The 19,196-nt window shown below is 54.4% G+C and overlaps 3 protein-coding genes across 3 annotated transcripts; 1 reads left to right on the top strand and 2 right to left on the bottom strand.

The window, feature by feature from the left end:
• Nucleotides 1-8,603: 8,603 nt before the first annotated feature.
• On the bottom strand, nt 8,604-9,140 carry PODANS_1_12060 (uncharacterized protein; the record flags this gene model as incomplete). The annotated part of the gene is made up of 1 exon (XM_001908840.1): nt 8,604-9,140. The coding sequence occupies one exon, from the start codon at nt 9,138-9,140 to the stop codon at nt 8,604-8,606; it is 537 nt and encodes a 178-aa protein (XP_001908875.1).
• A 1,106-nt stretch (nt 9,141-10,246) lies between these two features.
• On the top strand, nt 10,247-11,979 carry PODANS_1_12050 (uncharacterized protein; the record flags this gene model as incomplete). Its single annotated transcript, XM_001908839.1, has 2 exons — nt 10,247-10,274; nt 10,346-11,979. 2 exons carry the CDS (start codon nt 10,247-10,249, stop codon nt 11,977-11,979), a joined length of 1,662 nt encoding a protein of 553 aa, XP_001908874.1.
• Nucleotides 11,980-12,334: 355 nt separating this feature from the next.
• On the bottom strand, nt 12,335-15,364 carry PODANS_1_12040 (uncharacterized protein; the record flags this gene model as incomplete). Its single annotated transcript, XM_001908838.1, has 1 exon — nt 12,335-15,364. The coding sequence occupies one exon, from the start codon at nt 15,362-15,364 to the stop codon at nt 12,335-12,337; it is 3,030 nt and encodes a 1,009-aa protein (XP_001908873.1).
• Between the last annotated feature and the right edge of the window lie 3,832 nt (nt 15,365-19,196).

Genomic DNA, 19,196 nt, shown 5'->3' with positions numbered 1-19,196 from the left:
GTCGTGAGTGAGGAAGATTGATGCTGTCTCGAGAAGACCCAGAAGACGAGGCAGCGTCTTTGCGGGCTCAGAGATGGTGGACACAAAAGAGTGACTGGGGTGAGGCGGACTCTTGAGTGATATGGACGGGGGAAATGTCAAAGAACGTGTGGGCCCGATCAGGACACTAAGGTACCAGGGGTGAGGAGCGCGTGGATGGGGTGGGCACCCGGCCAGGAGGTCTTAACCAGTTTAAGACTGAGCGATGAACTGAACGGGGGTGGGAGGGGGGTGGGCGAGGCGAGACCCGGAGCGGAACGGCAAGACACAGCTCGTGTACAGGGCTCTCCCCGTCTCACTTTTTCGCAGCTTCTTTCTGTTCCCTGCTGAGGACTTGCTGCTGAACAGTCTCATCAGTCACAACAGGACAAGACAGGGCAAGGCGAGAGGGAACGAAGGGGGGGAGGGTAGCAGTGGAGAAGGGGCATTGTTATTTGTCCCGAACCTGTGCTCTGCTGCGTGCCGTGCATCACCCAGGCTCTCGCCGTGTAAGAACCCATCAAGACTCGACACTGCTCCAGGACGTGTCGCGGGTCATGAAGCGGCAGGAGGGTGGTGTGGTTCGGCATGCAGGCGGCGGGTGCTGGGGCCACAGGCTGGGCTTGGAAGGGGATGGTGGTGATGGGGGCATAGATGGTGAGGTGGTGTGTGGGCGAACGAGGAGCGAGACCCTCAACAAGGGTAGGACCAGGGAGACAGCCAGGGACCCAGGGTGAGTTCTCTCCACGAGGTACCACTGGGTACGAAGGACGAACGTGGGCGCTCTGATAGGCACCTCGGGCAAGCTGTGGACCTTTTGGTGAGCAGCACCAAGACCTTGGGGTGTGCTGGGGCGACCGGCTCCCCGGGGCATTTTCACACAAGCCAGGGTCACTTGCAGCGAGCAAGGAGGAGGAGGGCAGCGCGCTGTCAGTACAGACTGCAGGCGGGTGGGCAGGCGGCGTGGGACTGCAGAGGCAGAGGCAGAGGCTGGGAGTAGGAGCTTGAGCGTGAGCGGACGCCGGGCACTGGGAGTGGTTGGAACCTCTGGGTACCCCTTGGGACGAGAAATCCCACCCTGGCCTGGTCCCGAGCTCCCCGCCTGGACATTCTTGGCGTCCCTTACACATCCTTGCATCCTGAACACCAGCTCGCACAGAGCCACAGCGTCCCTGGATCAAGACCCAAGTGGCAGCGTCGGTGCCACCCTGCAGGCTACCTATGTATGTAGACCCCTGGCGGCTTTTGGTTGCTCTGTGATCGGGAGATTTTGCGAGTTGGGCATCCGTCCGTACTGAAGGCATCTGGACTCCTGGGCCACAAGACCCTGCAGCTCGGAGGGAAAACTCTGAGGTGATGAGCCTGAGCAATAGGAAAAGCCGTTGGCGGAGCCGGAGCCTCGTGGAAGGGATGCCGGGCGGGTCGAGCGCGAGCTAGAGCCCCTGGGGAGCGGAGCTGTTGCTGTGGGATGGGTGCACTGTGTGGGGTTAAAGATACGGTGCCGAAGCCGAGAACTTCTGAGAGGCGGAGGAAAGATGGAGGAGTGGAATCGTGTGGGAGAGAGAAAGAAAAGCCAACCGCCCGAAGCCGGGAGGCACCGTGCCTCGGGAGCCAGAGAGACCAGGAGACCAGGAGACCAGACCAGTGCTAGGGACAAGGGAGAGACATCGAAGACATTCGCGTGACGAGTCGAGAGCTCATCACTCAACGCAGGCGTGGCAGGGAACACCAATCGGGGTGCGATGGCTGCGGCTGGCTGCGATCTGTCTGATCAGTTCGATGCCATCTCAAAAGGGGGTCGACGGGTTTGTAACACCATGGTTTCCACAGCATAAGATTGCTGAACGAGAAAGAAAGCAAAAGGCAGGCAACACCCAGTGGAATTTGCACGGGCCATATCGGATATGGTCTCTGCGCTGCCACCAAAGTGTGGGGTTATGCCACCCTCAGCCACTGCCTCCACCATTGCTCATCAGCGAGTCAGCGACATCTCGTTGTGATGAATCTGATGATAACTCGCTGCTGTTATTGTTGTTGTCCTGTCCATCTCATCTGTTGAACTTGAACCTCGAAAGAGAGCGTCACTTGATTTCCGAGACGACTCGGAGTTGCGCATCTTCCATCAGAGCACAAAGCACAAGAACGGCGTGGCAGGATCTCCTGTTGGCTGTAACTTGCATCTCATCCAATTTCCTGGGAGGCGACACGCCGTGAACAGAATGCCAACCCGTAATTCGGTGCCGAAGGGTCGTCCTATGCCGGCGCCTCAGCCTCAAGTCCAGCCGCCGCCGGTTGCTGCCGGATCGACACCAAAACTAGTGTAGGCGAAGAAGCCCTTTGGCCCTTCTCTCACGATATCTGTTAGGGAGGTCCTGAAATCGGCGAGGCGGGTCCTTCAACGTGTTGCTCCACGGTTTCTGACTGGATGACCAGAGACATGTCCTACGTCTTGACGACAGTGTCTGTGTAACCGAGCATCTCACTGCGTCTTTGTACGAGTCTGTTGGTGTTGTTGAAGAAGTTGAGGTTGAGTGCCAACTCCACACCAAGCATTTTTCCCGGCTCCCACCCCATTGGGATTTCTCTAGAAGCCGTTGAGGGAATAGCTTCGCACCAGTGTTTCGTGAGGGAGAAATAGCGGTGGAGTTGACAGTTGCGGCAAAGCAAACAAGCCTCGCGCTGCAGCTGTCTGATGCAATCGGCATCCTTGCAAGGTCAGGAACAATTATCGCGGGGTTGTCGAGAAGTTCCTTCTCTCTTCCTAGCACTCCCCGCTGAGGTGGCCGCCAGATGGCAGCGGATGCCAGTCCACACCGGCCGCTTTCGCTTACCGCCTCTTCTGATTCGCCTGATGCACCGACGACCGCCAAACCTTGCCGTTTCCCGCCCTGCTGCAGGAAGAGATATCCAGAAGTCGCCTGATGACAGACTCCAACTCGAACGAACTCCACCGACAACAGCAGCACTGGAGTAGCAACTGGAGCAGCACTCGAACAGGCAACACGGTGACATCCAACACTTCTCGATACCACCCTGCGATGGTGAAGAGGGATAAAGAAGAAAAAAAATACCGTACGACTTTGACAACCCCCAACCCTCCCAACCATGGGATTCTCTCCTCCAGGCACGCGCCTCGTAGATTACCCCGCTCAAGGATGATGTGCATCCTGCTCTGCAGATGAGGTGATGAGGTGAAAGCTCACCTCACCGAAGAGGCACAGATACCGCCCGTCGGCGCTGCCATGACGGCAACCAAGTTGGACGGGTGCGGCAGCTTATGTGGTTCCCGGGCGTCACTTGCAGCTGATGATTTCCCATCCATCAGAATTCCACAACCTGACGGAGATTTGTTGGACAAGAAGTCGAAGACACGGCGCCGCACCGTAACACCGCATTTCCCAGCACTACGCTACAGTCCGAATACAGGAGACGTGCTGCTACAGTGGATGCACATTTCTATTTATGGCGCCCGTTCTGTCGCACTCTAGAGTGGGGGTGACACTCTGCAAAAAGACCGTTCGGTTGGAAAACCACCATGCCGAAATCTTCAGACATCCCGTCCGATCAGAATGCTGTCCCCTTTTCTTCCTGCTTCTCCTACCAAGCATTCGGCACTTTTCAACACTCCGAAGCAGGAAGATGCTGCGGTTGGAGAGCAGATGCATACTCGGTTGGCGCAACAAAGCAGACCGGAGACCAGAGGCTGGTTCGGGTGCATCCCGCTCTGCATCTTGTGGCTTGAGGATGGCCTTCTCTTTGGCTGATGGGTCTCAGCAAGTGATTACGAAATTGCGGGCGCTCAAGCCCAAGCTCCCCTATCCCGGATTTTCTTAAGATGTGCGATATAGGACAAAAACCACAGTCACATCGGCCGTCTCTGAGAAGTTACCTAGGTGGGCCCGTATCACCAGCCGTACGTCACAACCCACGCAGCTCATGGGCATCAGAACGACTGCTCAGACGAAGAAAAGAAACAGCAATGAGCCTACGGCAAGCGATCGAATCAGCTCCAGCAGCACAGTTTCGATGTCATCAGGCGAGCCAAGGCCAGTCGGTGTCTCAACAGATCATTTCGACATGTCAAACTCAAAGGTCTGATCGGGAACTTTTCTTGTACATTTCAGCGTACGTATCTCCCCAGCGTTATCCGTATCTTGCTGACACACGGAATCACAGCTTTGAACGACAAGCAGATGAGTAGCATTGCGTCGAACTCCCACGCCAGCCTTGCTCATTGGTTCGCGTACGGGTCAATGCGTGGGATCTGTGTGCTACGGTGCTGTACAGCCTTCATAACATAACACCCATCCTGTGCCATCCATGGTTGACTGCCATGAAGAAGTCGGCAACGAATGTTCGATGATAGTAGTGAGCACCGGCAGTTCGTAGAGGAAGCCAAAGCTAATGCAAGTAGCGGCCAAGATGACGGTCCAACAGTGGTGGTAAGCAGTGTCCAAGGCAAGCTTAACAACGGTCTAACATTTTTGTCCGCAGCGCCGGGCGGCCAAGAGTGGACCTTCCTTCACCTTATCGAAGCTTTTGATCCGGCTCCAGAGCCGCGGCGGGGCGGGGGAGCTGGAGAGATGGGGAGGACACGACTGAATCCGAGTGTAACGCTGTCATGGATGACGGGGCTGCTCAAGCAGGAAACCAGCTCGTAACCCGCCGCGCGCGCTGCCAGCAGTCACAACCAGTCCTTCGCGGTAGACAATCACAGTGAGTGACTGAAGGCGAATCGCTTCCACCAGCGGTCTCAATGGACGGCCAAACGCTGAACCACGGCGAACCTTTTGTGCTCATCCAACATCGGTACCTGAATCAGAGGTTCACCGCCCACGGTCAGAAAGAATAGTGTTTGACGCCCTGATGGAGCACGTCCCAGGGGCCAGGAGATTAGGATTATTTGCTGGCCCGGGCGGCCACGTGTGTGTCTGGAGGGGAGCCTTGTCCAAAGCTCCCTGTTGGATAACATGACCAAAAGGTACAAGCAGGTACATGGTGAAAATCCCTGCATCCTCCAACGGGCACAGTGTTTATCGGCAAGCCCACACCGTTCTGCCTGGTGCGAGGACGAGGACACGGGAATTCAACCTCTTCATCTGGGCGGTGGGTTGTTCATCATCATCATCATCATCATCATTTTCATCATCTCCATGACGACAGGCAAGTTGGGATATTTGAACGACTGACTGACAAGCCTTCTGACGGGGACGCTGACAGGCGATCAGAGGTTAATCAGATCGGTCGTCGATCGTCTTGTTCGGCAACGGGAGCTCCCTGGATCCCGTCGAGGGCAGCAGACGAATCAATGATGGGAGGCTGCAAATGCAACGTGGGGGAAGTAATTTAAGATTCATTTACGGCCCTCACAGACTTTACAGATTCTAATTCTGTGGATTTTGAGCCGCATCTATGGCATGGGCTAATGAATTGACTGCAGATACTCAACATAATGCGTGATGGTCGATCCTGTCTCTTGTTCCTGCAGGAAACGAAGTCTCAGGTCGGAAATCAAAACCACCCAAATGCTTCTTCTTTTTCCTGCAGGGGAAAAAGGGGGCAGCACAGCACTCGTCGTCGGACGTTTTCCCTTGCCAGTTTGTCCAGGGAAAACGCCACGCATCAGCCCTCGTCCGTCCATCCGTCCATCGGAGTTTCTTTTTTGTGTGTTGTTGGAAACTTGTTGTTGTTCGCCATTCCAGTCTTATATGCTGTGTTAGCTCAACGGCCCGAGGCTGTGTTGATCTGTTTTTTTCTTTGGATACCAAGATTGATTTGAGACGTCTTCTTCGCACGAATGCCTGACGGGTTATGCAGGAACGATAACTCTATCGTTACGCAAATCGCCGACCAATTTAAAGAGGATGTGCAAGATGTTTACACAACAGTGAGATTTTCAGAGTCGGACTAATTTTCGATATGTCAGGACGGGGCTCACAACTTTTTGCCCTCCCCGCCGTCATGCAAGCGGCCGCAACAAATTCCGCACTCTTTTGCTCTTTTATACCCTTTCGTCACCTGGGTTACACATCTGTATGTGTGTTCTCTATCAGTCAGACTCACTCTTCTTGTACCCGAGATCCCGATTTCGTTAACCGCCCCCTCCCTCTTCTTCTCGATCCCCGGGTAAGAGCTGAGATAGGTATCCCTCCCAACGTGAACGCGTGAATGAAAGGTATCAATCGGTTATCGCCGCAGCCGCCGCCACGGGACAGAAGGGTGCTTTCTCAAATTTCCCCCTGGTAGACTGCAGAAAGGGAGGATTGATGAGCATCCCGCACACATTTGACGCGCGCGCCTTCTCGCACGGTTGTGATGGACCCCCCCCCCCTGTCATGACACCCACACACACCTTTGCTTTCCCCAAGATTTCTAACCATGAGGTCAGCGCGTTGTGTGTGCTTGTGCCATTTTGCGAGTGCAAAGACGGTGGGGGGTGGGTTGGCCGCCGTTCATTGCCGCCTGACTGCGTGACTGTGTTATGTGTTATGTGTGTACCTGCTTGCTGCTCTTTTCTTCTTCTTTCTTATTTCCCAAAAACATTTTATTCCATGCGGGCGGCAAGGGGAGGGAGGGAAGTGTTATTTCCACCTTTTTTCTGCATTATATGCGGCCTCCGTTGACGGGAAAGTGAAAGGGATATCATCATGTTCAACATTCCTCTGGATGGTGAAGGGATGTTTACACACCACTTGCCGGTTACTAGGAACTACACTAGGACAGGTAAAAATGATGAAAATGGGATGGGCTGGTTGTGTATACACTAGCCCAAAGGGCACAAGGGAGGTAGGATTGTTGTGTTTCCCCCGCATCTTTTTTCCTCTTCCCCTCCTCGCGTGGTGTGTTCTGCAGTAGTAGACTGGAAGAAGAGGGTGATGATCAGCGCGAGGCGAACCGGCACCTCACCGGGGACGCCGCAAGACATCCCGGGGGCAGGCTTCGGTTAGGGTTTGGGCTGAGAGGTGGGAAGGAGGGGGGGGGGGGTTGGCCTCGACTGGGCTGGAGTGAACTCGGCTTTTATTGCAGCGCAGCAGTGCAGTTGATGTGTGTTTTAGTGCCACGAGGAGGAACTTTTTAGTTTTGAACCCGGTGGCCTACATGTGCCGATCGGCTTCTAGACTTCTTATGTGACGTTGTTTGTCGTCAGTTTTTTTCCTCTTCTGGGGGGGGAGGGGGGTTTAGGGGGGGTAACCTCGCACTGTTGTTTTCTTGAGCTGCTGTTGTTGTCTTCCCGCTTCCGAGGGGTGGCGAAAGGATACATTCATGGGTTAGAGGAGGAGGAGAGGAGAGCGGAATAATGTAGTGTATGTACATGGATGGGTGGGAAAGGATGCCGTGGATAATGCTAAAGTTAGCTCATGGCGGGTGGGGAGCTGGAGGAAGACACAGACCGAGACACTCGGGGACGGGTGGGAGGTTTGGGAAGAAGAAAAGGAATCAGGTGGGTGGATGTTGAGTTAGCCGAGACATTGATCTCGTTCTCGGTGAGTAACGGTGAGGAACTTTAGGATGGCAAAAAGGACATTGGGAGGTTTTGGTGGTGGTCTTTTTCTGGGGGAAAGCGTGGCGGCGAGGTAGATAGGTATCATGTCGATCTTGGATCGTCGGCGAAATGTGTCAAAAGAGCTTGCCGCCGTCATCACTGCTGCTCATGTCTCGAGTTGGATTTGCTTTTGTTGATCTTGATGATGTTGACGTAGAGTTCCATGAGACAGCCATCGTCAACGTCACCGTTGAAGCAAACGTACGTTACTGAGACTGCGTCATGCTTTTCTGCTGATGATTCAGGGTACAGATCATTCGTTTGTCTAATCTCATGGCAAGGCCTGAGTCCATGTCAGCTGTGAGGGTCTATGGCGTTGTTCTGTTGGATGTAAGAACTGAAATGTGAGAGTAGATGTGTACCTTGATGAGACATGCCTACCAAGCGGCGCATCTTTGACTGTTGGGCCGTTATCTTTACTGAGTTCTAGCTACCGGGGTTTGTCGGCTATCAGGTATACTTGTCGGCATTTAGTGAATATGTAAGGTATGGTTTAAACAACAGTGGACTGACCTCTGTTTACATCTCTCCCTAGCCCCTGTAATATCTACTATGGATGACTTGGTGACCTATGTCAAAGTACCCAGGGCCTCCATATGATGAAAGTTGAAAGAACCAACAGGTTATCCAAAACGCAAAGCTTCATTTTGGTCCTGCTTATTGTCAAAGACCTCAACCTGACGCCTCATAGGGATACCGTTGAAATACTTCTTAAACACCCGCCTGAGACCAGTTTCCGATCTCAAGGATCATTGCTCATATCTCCACTAGCTAAATGTAGATTTTCTTGAGTTTTCTGCTCTTTCATTCACCGCGACTAAATATGCAGCTCACATATCACGCAGGATCTTTAACACTTCACATACTTCCCTAATCCAACACGCACCAAATAATTGCAGGCATTTGCTGGTAAAACCCATGAAAATGCCGATATTCCATCTATTAACAGCCATACCATGTCCCATAGCCCCGAACAGTGATCCTGTAGCATCTATCCTCCTTCCAGTCCATCACCCAAACGCCCCTTTCCCAACTCTCACCCCTAATTCCTCACCAACAACCCCCCAATCTCCAGCACAACCCTCCCATCCTCCTCCCTCCTCACAATCCTAACCTCCGTCAGATCCTTCACCACCCAATCCGGCCCAGCAGACAAAACCTCCTCCACACTGTGAGAAGTCACCAACCCAACAACCCTGCACCCAGCCGCCTTCCCAGCCTCGATCCCAGCAGGAGCATCCTCAAACACCAAAACCTCCTTCCCCTCACCCGCCGACTCGCCTAGCTTCTCCCTCCCCAAACGATAGCAGGCCGGATCTGGCTTGCCGTTTTGCACAGACTCCGCCGTGACGAGGTGTTCCGGGACAGGCAGGTCAAGGACCTTGAGCCACCCGCTTACGAGGGGAAGGGAGCCAGACGTGACGATTGTCCAGGGGGCAGAGAGGGCGATGAGGGAATCGAGGAGGGAGCGGGCGCCGGGGATCTCGACGGCGTCGGAGCCGTAGAGTTTGGGGAGGAGGGCTTCCCTGGATTGGACGTATTCCCAGGTGGCCTTTTCCGGGGCGAGTATCTTGAGCATGTCTATTGTTCGGCGGCCGTGGGAGGTTTGGAGGATGATTTCGGAGCTTACGCCGATGTCGTTGCCGATGCTGGAGGGGTAGTGGTTAATTTCTGGGTTTGATATGAACAAGAGGGGGTGAGGGCTCTTACCCTTCCCAGTGCTTCTCTACGGCGGCGGTGGAATCAATGATTGTGCCGTCCATGTCGAAGAGGAAACTGTCAAAGGAGACGGTTTCGGGGCCGGCTGTGAAGCTGTAGCCGGTGGTGTCTATGCTTCCCATTGTGACGTTTGGTTACAATACCTGAGGCTGGTGGTAAGACTGTGTGGATGAGTCTCTCAAGGTGAGAATATGTGATGAGTCTTTAGGAAACAGAATGATGTAACTTGATCAGGTTAGAGTCAGAATGCAAGAGGAAAAGAAGGGAGACAAGATAGCATTTCAAGAGTTGGCATGGGAACCAAAACAAATCAAAATCCACCACGGCGTCGTCGGGTCGGGTCGGCAACCAGTGTCGGAGTATCCCAATCAGGAAACATCAGATTCCACTTTTTTCTCTTCGGCGGTGAGATTGACCGTTGTTGGAGCCCAATACTCTGGGAAGTGGCTAAATGGACATCTCCGCTTTCTTTTCTGGTTACCGGGTGACCCATCGGAGGCAGAGACAGCGTTCTTTAATTTGAGAGACGAATCACGAGAATTGAAAGATATCTTGTGAGAATGAAGCTGCCTATATAGGTCTGTCATATGTGTGTACTATATAAGTGATCAATGGACTACCCATGTTGAGGGACTATGTGGTATTCAACAGGGACCCTCCAAAGCCTCGAGATTCCTTGAATCATTGACAGTGAATGAAGACTGAAACAAAAGATTTTGAGATGTTCATCCGAAGAATCGACGAGATGTCAACCCCACAATGCCATTGACGCAGTGAGGGGCGGTGGGTCCGATAACCACGATAAGCAGCACAATTCTGTCTTATCGTAGGCGGTGAGGGGCGGCAGGATCAGCGCTCCACCATAATTTTTTTGAACTTTTACAATCGCCCTGCTTTGCGACCCATCTCCAGGGCAAGTAAGCAGACGATCGAAGCCATTTTGATCATAAAATTAAATCAGTTAAAATGGCAGGATCAATAACCAAACCGAAAAGTATGCGCTCTCCCCTCTATCTCCTCGATCTATTGCCAATTGATCTTTTCTAACCCGCCCGAACCCTACAGAGCCGAAATCCAAGCGCACTCCCGTTCGCTTGAGGCACAAGATTCAGAAGGCCTCGGCCGCGAAGCAGCGCAAGGCGAAGAAGGAAGCCAAGAAGAACCCGCAATGGAAGAGCAAGCTCAAGAAGGACCCCGGCATCCCCAACCTGTTCCCTTACAAGGAGAAGCTGTTGAACCAGATCGAGGAGGACCGCATCAGGAAAGCTGAGGAGCAGAAGCGCAGAAAAGAGATGCTCAAGGCTGCCAAGGCCGCCGGATCTGAGGAGAACAAGGACGAGAATCGCATGGACGACGACGAAGAGTTTGAGGGACTCGAGGAGGATTCCATGATGGTCGATGAGGACGATGACGACAGCGAGGGGGACGACTCCAACCCTCTTGCGGCTCTCATTCGCAGCGCCAGGAAAGCGGCCGAGCAGTATGACAAGGAGCTGGAGAGCGGCGACGACGACGAGATGGACGACGATGAGGATGATTCTTCCGATGATGAGGAGTCTGGCGCGATCGAGGTTCCAGGCGGTGCTTCGTCCCGCAAGGCCTTCGACAAGGTCTTCAAGCAAGTTGTTGACCAAGCCGACGTTGTTCTCTACGTTCTCGACGCCCGCGACCCCGAAGGCACCCGCTCGCGCGATGTTGAGAAGGCCGTGATGGCTGCTGCTAGCGGCGGCAAGCGTCTCATCTTCATTCTCAACAAGGTCGACCTGATCCCCTCACCAGTTCTCCGCGCTTGGCTCGCCCATCTCCGTCGCTTCTTCCCTACCCTCCCTCTCCGCGCCTCCAACCCTGCGCCCAATGCGCACGTCTTCAATCACCGCGATATCACCGTTCAGAGCACCTCCTCTGCCCTCTTCAAGGCGCTCAAGTCTTATGCCGCGTCACGCAACCTCAAGCGCGCCATCTCGGTTGGTGTCATCGGCTACCCCAATGTCGGAAAGTCCAGCGTCATCAACGCTCTCCTCTCCCGTCTCGGTGGCCGCAACAACCGCGCCCCTTGCCCCGCCGGTGCCGAAGCCGGTGTCACGACCTCTATCCGCGCCGTCAAGATCGACCAGAAGCTCACCCTCCTCGATTCCCCCGGTATCGTCTTCCCCTCTACCGGCTCCATCTCCAGCTTCACCCCCAAGAACCCAACCGAAGCCCACGCCCACCTCGTCCTCCTCAACGCCGTCCCACCAAAGCAAATTGACGACCCGGTTCCGGCCGTCACCCTCCTCCTCAAGCGCCTCTCTGCCCAGCCAGAGCTTCTCGAGAAGATGATTCAGCTCTACGACCTCCCCCCTCTTCTCATCAACCCCGAGAGCGGAGACTCGACAACCGACTTTCTTGTCCAGGTCGCGAGGAAGAGAGGACGTCTCGGGAGGGGCGGTGTTCCCAACATCCAGGCTGCTGCCATGACGGTGGTGACAGACTGGAGAGACGGCAGAATCCAGGGCTGGTCGGCTGTCCCACCAGCGGTTCAGACCGGCGCCCCGGCTGCTTCGGCGAAGGGGCCGGCCAAGATTGCCAACGAGGAGGTGGGTGCCGATCAGAAGAAGATTGTCACCGAGTGGGCGCACGAGTTCAACTTGGAGGGCTTGTGGGCCAGCATGAAGGCTGGTGCGCAGGAGGAGGGGGGTAATGAGGTTGAGATGGAATAGATACCTTTTTTTCTTTTCTTTATCTTTCGGTTCAGTTGGCATTTATTTTGCAGGGCGGTTCATTCAGCTTTCTTGTTTCGTTAAGTGGCACAAAGGCGTTTTGGCGTCGAGAGAGAGAGAGAGAAGAGAGAAACAAAAACTGGGGGGTTTAAATGAATGAAAGATGGTATATTATGTACTTTTGTGGCCTTTGATGTCGTTTTCTTGTTTAGCATGATGGAAAATACGATATCCGAATCTCTCAAAGAACTACGAAAACGCAGGAAAATTGGTCCAGAGAAGAAAACAACCATACATGTACCCTGGTTTACTCTTTTACCACTTCCCTACAGTAACCTTCCTTTTCCCCCACCATCTAATAGGTCTTGACCAACTCCATCCTCACCCCCCTCTTCCCCGTCGTCTCATCCTTCTGATCCGTCACCCTCACCCTCACCTTCTGGAACAGCTCCACCCTCACCTCCCTACTCCCACTGACCCGCAGCACATAATTCTCCGCGTCAAACTCGGCCTGCGGCTCCGTCTCAGCCAGATCCCTCAGCCTTATCAAACTCTCAATCCCAAACCTCGGCACCAAAACCACAAACCCGTTGCTAAAAATCTTCATGACGAACCCGTCCTCCTCCGTCGCCTTGCCGCGGAGCGCCTGGCCGACATAGTAAGCAATGCTCGCCCTCCCCGCCAGCTGCGCGTTCCGGTGCCTGACATTGATATTCTTGCACACAGCCTCGAGCTTGCCCCTGCTGCGCGTGCTGGGGTGGATGGCCTCGTATTCGATCGCCGCGGCGAGCTGACGGTGGGCCATCAGATCGGCGTACCGGCGGATGGGCGAGGTGAAGTGCGTGTAGATTTCGGACGCGAGACCGTAGTGGCGGAACTCGGGGTAGGCCTGCGTGCCGGAGCAAAAGTACTCGGCCGACATCATGCAGCGGGTGGCCATGATGCGCACCAAGGTGTTGAAGAAGGGCTCCTTTTCGTCGACGCAGCGGTCGAGACTGTCGGCCAGGGCGCGGGAGGATTCGACGCTGAGGTCGAGGCCGCGCTTGACCTTGAGCTGGTTGGCAAGTTCGTCAAAGTTGGTCTTGGGGGGCGCGCCGTGGCGGCGGAGGATGGCGGTTTGGGGGAAGGCTTCGTATATCCTTCTGGCGACCGAGGTGTTGGCGAGAAGCATGAACTCTTCGACGAGGGACATGGTGTCGAGATGGACCTTGGTCTTGACGTCGATGGGGTCTGAGGTCTCGGACTCCATTTGCACCTTGACCTCTGGGGAGGAGAGGGACAAGGCACCGGCATCGAGACGCTTCTGCTTGAGCTTCTTCGAGAGAGCCAAGAGAGTTCTGATGCTGGTGGTGAGCTCGTCCTGTTGAGAGCTGTCGTCCACCCTCAACTGCGCTTGTTCGTAGCTGAAGGCTTCACGTGACTTGATGACAGACTTGGTGAAGCGGGAGCCCACGATGTCGGCATCAGAGGTCATCTCCCAAATGACCGAGAACGCATAGCGCTCGACGTAGGGCTTGAGAGAGCAGAGGTCGGTACCGAGAAGCATCGGAAGCATGTCGATACGCTTGTCGACCAAGTAGACTGTGGTGCCACGAATGCTCGCCTCGGCGTCCATGGCGTTGCCGGGCTTGACGAAATGTGAAACATCGGCGATGTGGACTCCAACCTCAAAGTTGCCATTAGGTAGAGGCCGCGAATGAAGAGCGTCGTCGATATCTTGGCACCCGATGGGGTCAATACTGCAAATCAAGAGATCTCTGAGATCCTGGCGGTCTTTCCAGCCTGGATCCTCGAGACTCTGTGGCACCCGCCAGTCGTGACCTTCCTTGGGCAGACAGTCGAGGACGGTCTTGGGGAAAGGCCGGTACTGAACGTCGTACTCCAGGAGCAGGGCTTCTGTCTCGGCAGCCTTCGTCTCCAGTTCACCGAGAGAGCGCACAAAGTGGCCGGACGGGTGGCGAGAGCTGCGGTCCCAAGCATCGATCGTGACCAAGATGCGCTTTCCGAGAAGTTCGGAGACCTGTCTGGTGCGGAGGCGGATCTTGGGGATCTTCTTGTCCATAGGGATAACGAAAACACTGTCTTGTTTCCTTCCTTGTTGCGCCGACTGGCTGACGGAGGACTGATCGATATGTCCGACATATTGACGCCAATTCCGCTTGATCACACCGACAACCTTTGCAGTCGGCTGAGCATGTCCTTCCGTCGTCTTGCTGTGTGTTCTCTTGACCTCCTCCTGCAGTGCCTTGCGTTCCCTTTCCGAAACAAAGTCATCAGACTCTTCGGCATCTGGGTTCTCGTTCTTCGTGATGGCATCCTCCTCGATGACTTGCGTAGATGGCTCCTTCCACTGATCCTTAGGCAGTACCTCCACCACAACCAAGTCACCATCAACAGCACGGTTGATGTTCTCCCGCCCCAGAATAAGCAACGCCTTGGGGAAAGCCGGTACCCTAATGGACCCCTCCAAATAATTGTACGGCGACACATTGAAGATGCCCTGATGAAGGAAATTGCTCTTCACCCCCGTCATCATCTTCGACATGCTGAAGTACTCGGGATACAAGTTATCCCCCGGCCTCTTCTCCTTGATCTGATCCCGATCCTGCGTCTCAGGAATCATATCCAGCAACTTCTCCCCATCCTTCAACTGCCTGACATAATCCGCCAACGAACAAGCGTGAATCCCCTCCTGCTTGGCCTTCTTCAAATTATCCCGATCGTTGCTCAGCATGACAATAGAAGGGGCATCCTTCCCCTTGATACGGGCCAGATGCTCGCCATACCACGCCACCGCCCTCCTCACCGCACGATCGTTTCGGTCATTGACCGTCTCGCCCTCCAAACGGGGCACATGAGTCTCGAGTCGGAACTCGTTGAAAAAGACATAAAACCTCTTGTCCTCGCTCTTGGTCAGGCTGATGAGCCGGTTGTACAGCGGGAGCGACCTGTTCCTCAGCTCCTCGAGCACAATCTGCAGGACAATCACGTCGTAAAAAGCAGACTCCTGCTCGAAAAGGTCCATGGCTGTGAGAAAGGCATTGGTGTCTGGTACCAGGTAGTGCCCCTGGGGGAAGACCTTTGTCCCCGCCGGTGAGTCTGAGAGGACAAATGGGATCGCTAAGATGACGATGGTTAGCGATGAGATGAGCCTGTGAAACAGAGGGTATGAGAAACGCTCACGCTTGCCCAAGGCATCTTTCGGAATGAGCATCTGATGCTGGCACTCCCGACACAGCTTGGAAGAACATGGGATGTCCCGACGGAGGTAGACCTCGCGGACGATTTTTTGGACCTTGCCGCTCTTGGTGGATCTCACATAGATCTTATTCGAGATGTTGGCCGCGAGAGGGTCCGACTCGACCGACCGTTTTAGACTCGCCATTTCCTAAATTTGTTTTCTCTGTTGTGCCGACTGTGGGTTTTCAAGACAAATTCGTTTCTTCCTGTCTTCTGGTTTGAAGGGGTCGCCTTGAAAATTCGTTGATGGTTGCTGTGGTTTGGTGAATTTTTGATGGAGAGGTTGCGATTACCAATGTCGAATTCCTTGGTGTCGCTTCTCCGACCAATCAGTGCAGCTTTAGCGCTTATAGCTCTTATCGATAGCGCCTCACAAGCGCCTGCCGCGGGGTAATGCGGGCAGCCGACGACGACGACATCCTGAGTGGGACATAACTATTGGTTGTTTTTTGAAGGTTTGTTATGATACCGAGTATTTATCTCTCAGATGTCCCATAGGACCCGCTCAGGCTCATCTCGTGTCGCGATGAGAATATCTACACCTACCTCCCAAAACGCACCCACAGCTTCTGAGCTTCATCCTCTTCAAAAGTGCGAGGGGGTTCAGGTCCCCTGCCCAGACCTAGGTCCGAATTCTCGTCTCACGCACTCTGTTGACACCCATGTTTGTTGGTGGCATATCAGATTACCTGGCCGATATCTGTTGCACTGCAGGTCTAAGTGTCCGTCTACAGCACTCTGGCACCGGGTACACAGCACTTCAATATCACAGCTTACTGTCCATACTGTGTAATCCAACAAATCTCCCAGCCATGCTGGAAGCAACATCAGCAAAGAACTTTCACCACCAAAAGGCCGCGTCGGTACCCGGAGATGCATCACAAATTACAGCAGCCACGGGCGTCAAGCTCTCTCTTGATGACACCGGTCTAGACAGAAAGCACTGTAAGTGAAATACTCCCAAGCTGCATCATATGATCTGCACCAATTCAACCGGCGCATTTTGCCAGATTGCAACCCCTTGGTTCGCTTGTGCTGCAGTTTGAATCTTGGATCTATCTGGCGACGGGCAGGAGTGACAAGAGAGAGACATGCTTCGGTCGGACCCAAGAAGGGGTCATCAAGGCCCTTGTCTTGTCCGGCCGCTCGTTGGGCCGTCGTCAGATTGCGACAGCCGAACACTTGATCAACTTGATCCCCCATTCCCCGCCTTCCAAAAATAGCAAGCAGACACAACAACATGATAAGATAAGTTGCCGAAACAACTTCCAGAGCTTCGACCTTGCCCCGCCTTTGGCAACAGTATCTGGAAGAGGTCGTCAAGCAGCCAAATCCACCCGCGAGGTAGAACCCCCTCTCAAAGTTGAAGAACTCAAGACACAATCGCCGCATTGGTTTCTCCGTGGCGAGAGGCCGTGTGTGTCGAAAACGCAATGCGTAAGCGAGAGACACAGGCCGCGGCATCACAATCCCAAAAGAGGATATCTCGCGTCTCTTGAAGTTTCCCCTGGCCTCATCCACAGACCCAGCTGCAGCAAAGTGGGCGGCGGCCGGATAGGTGCGCGCCCATCTGCGCCTCGGGTGTATACATAAGCCGAGTCGGATGGAAAAGCGAGACGAGGGTCAAGAGGGGTAGCTAGCCGGGCGGTTTCCTCTATCGATATCTTGCATGCTCGGCACCGTTTGGATTCGACTGAGATGACGATACGTTATGGGAAATTCCTTGAACGAAGCATCTTGGTAACTTTGAACGCTCCCTCATGCTCTCGAGGGAAATCTGTTTCTGTGGATGGTGACATAGGCCGGACTGGTCATTGGATACCTCCATGCCTGCTGAAGCATGCTGCTTTAGCGCCCGTCGATGCCAATCCCGTCCTCGTTTCCTGGAAGCAGCGGGCCTTGGTTCTGGGCTCGAGCAGCATCTGGAGTGGGTATACTCGGAATGGGTCCGGGAGTACGCGAGTTGGAGTGATAGATCCGTGGATCTGGCAAAGAACACAGGAGCTGTGACAGCAGCTCTGCTTCGGTACATGGAAAGAAGCGTTCCGACCTATGAAGGCCTGTCTCTCTCGTTGATCCCAGGTGGGTCTCTCTCTGATGCCGTTCGAGATAGTGGTGTCTACCAGCGGATGACTTACATGGAACCCGCGAGTGCAGCTGGGGGAGGTGTGTGTAGGTGCTCTGGAGGGTGCGTGGCCTTTGAAAAGGTGTGTGTGCCAGTCAGGGTGGGCCGAGAAGGATTCTGCGCGTTTAGAAAGCCACAAGAACCGAACGCCCGCGCCCAGCGCTGCAAGGAAAAATGAAGGTCATGCTTGAGAGGGGAAGAGAGTGTTCGCTAATGGCGCACTCGCTGGGGCAGATCGTGAACAGCATCGCTTGAGTGGCCCATGGGAAGGGCCTTCGGGAGGAGGTTGCAATGGCCAAGAGGGGACACGGCCTGGGGACAAGGAGGCTCCCGCCGGCCATGGTGCTAAGGATGGTGAGGGTGTGTACACTGTGTGTCGCCAGGTGCGTCTTCTTCTCTGCCCCCCCGGATCGTGCCCGTCCCTCCAAATAGTTCAGGCTGCATATCTGCCGCTGTGGAGGTGCTTCGAAACTTGCACAGCATTGGAAATGCGAACGCCGCTCCTCCTCGTCGTGGCCGGCCCGGGCTGGATCCCATTATGTAAAACCAACAGCAAAGAGGGAAAGTAAAATGATATTTCCAGTGCAGCGCCTCAACGGACGGCAGAAAATCTTCAGATCCAAGGCCAGGGAGGGGAGTGGTGATGGCAGTCGGGCGGGGGGTCGGGAACACCCCAAGTTTGTTCGCGGCGCACAATTCAACAAGAGATCAACTTTCACGGTTTCCATGATTTGCAGCCAAGTGGTCCGTGTGCCGCCAGCTCCTTGGCACGATTGCGTCGCAGCCGGCCAATCAGAGAAGGAGACAGAGCTGCCAAGGCTATCAGCAGCTGGTGCAATCGCTTCCATCCTTGTAGCATCCACTTTAATCCCGGTCACGTCGCTCGGCCCTCTCTTCCCACTCACCCCTCCTCTCCACAGCCCGACAAGGATGCCAGGGTCAAGCCTCTCGAGACGACCCCTCCATTTCCAATCTGCCGTCCTTCGAGGACACCACCTTTCCCTCGATCGTCCTGTGTCTATCCCCAGACTGCTGGGCGCTGCAGAACTACTCCAGAAGAACTGAATAATTCTACTCTTAACTGTGTGTCAGAAGCATGCGTCACATGGCGTGACGCTTCACTGCCTGCGATTTCAGATTTCGATATAGTAATACTGGGGGGCTTGTCCAGATCAGACAGTCAGAGACCTAACCCGAAAGGAACACAAGGTCCAGCAGAAGAGCGACCACCTCCTCTGGACCGAAGACGCCATGGGAAACGCCCGGGGTCGTGTTCCTGCGTGTTTGATTGTTTTTCCTTTTGCGAGATCCCGATAGAGTTAAGCCTGCCTGTACCTGGTGCGGCTTGATCTCGGAGGCACAACCGTTACGATGATTGTAGATTTCGACCTTGAACTTGATGTATCTGTCCTGGTCCTAGACAAGTAACATTGTGCAGCACACGAACCAGACAACCCCCGGCAAGGCTCGAAGTTCCTCGTTCGTTTCTGCCTCATTGGGCGAACAGTGGCCACAGTACGACTCCCGGATGACCCGGGCCACTCGAACAACGACCGGTCTTCCGCCACGGTTCTGTGAGGCCCCCGATATCTACCGCTATTTGCTTGAGATCAAGGTCTCAGCCGTGGCGCAAATTCTTGTTTCCGCCTGATGGTCTGCCAATGGGAGCGCAAGGAGCGGCCAATATTTGGCAGCTGACGGAAGATAGTTGTGGGCCTGAGGTTGGAGGTAGGCATGAGAATGATACCTTTGTCGGTCTCCTGGCCTATCATCCTGCAGTCCTGCTGTAGCTACGTTAACCTGGGGCTTCATTAATCAACTTCTGTATGCGAGGATCCGTAGTAGTTGAGAT

This window comes from Podospora anserina, chromosome 1, assembly GCF_000226545.1.
Source record: "Podospora anserina S mat+ genomic DNA chromosome 1, supercontig 2".
NCBI classification, from domain to species: Eukaryota; Fungi; Ascomycota; class Sordariomycetes; order Sordariales; family Podosporaceae; genus Podospora; species Podospora anserina.
Note: the sequence above shows the minus strand (reverse complement) of the source record. Positions and strands in the feature narration are given on the sequence as shown.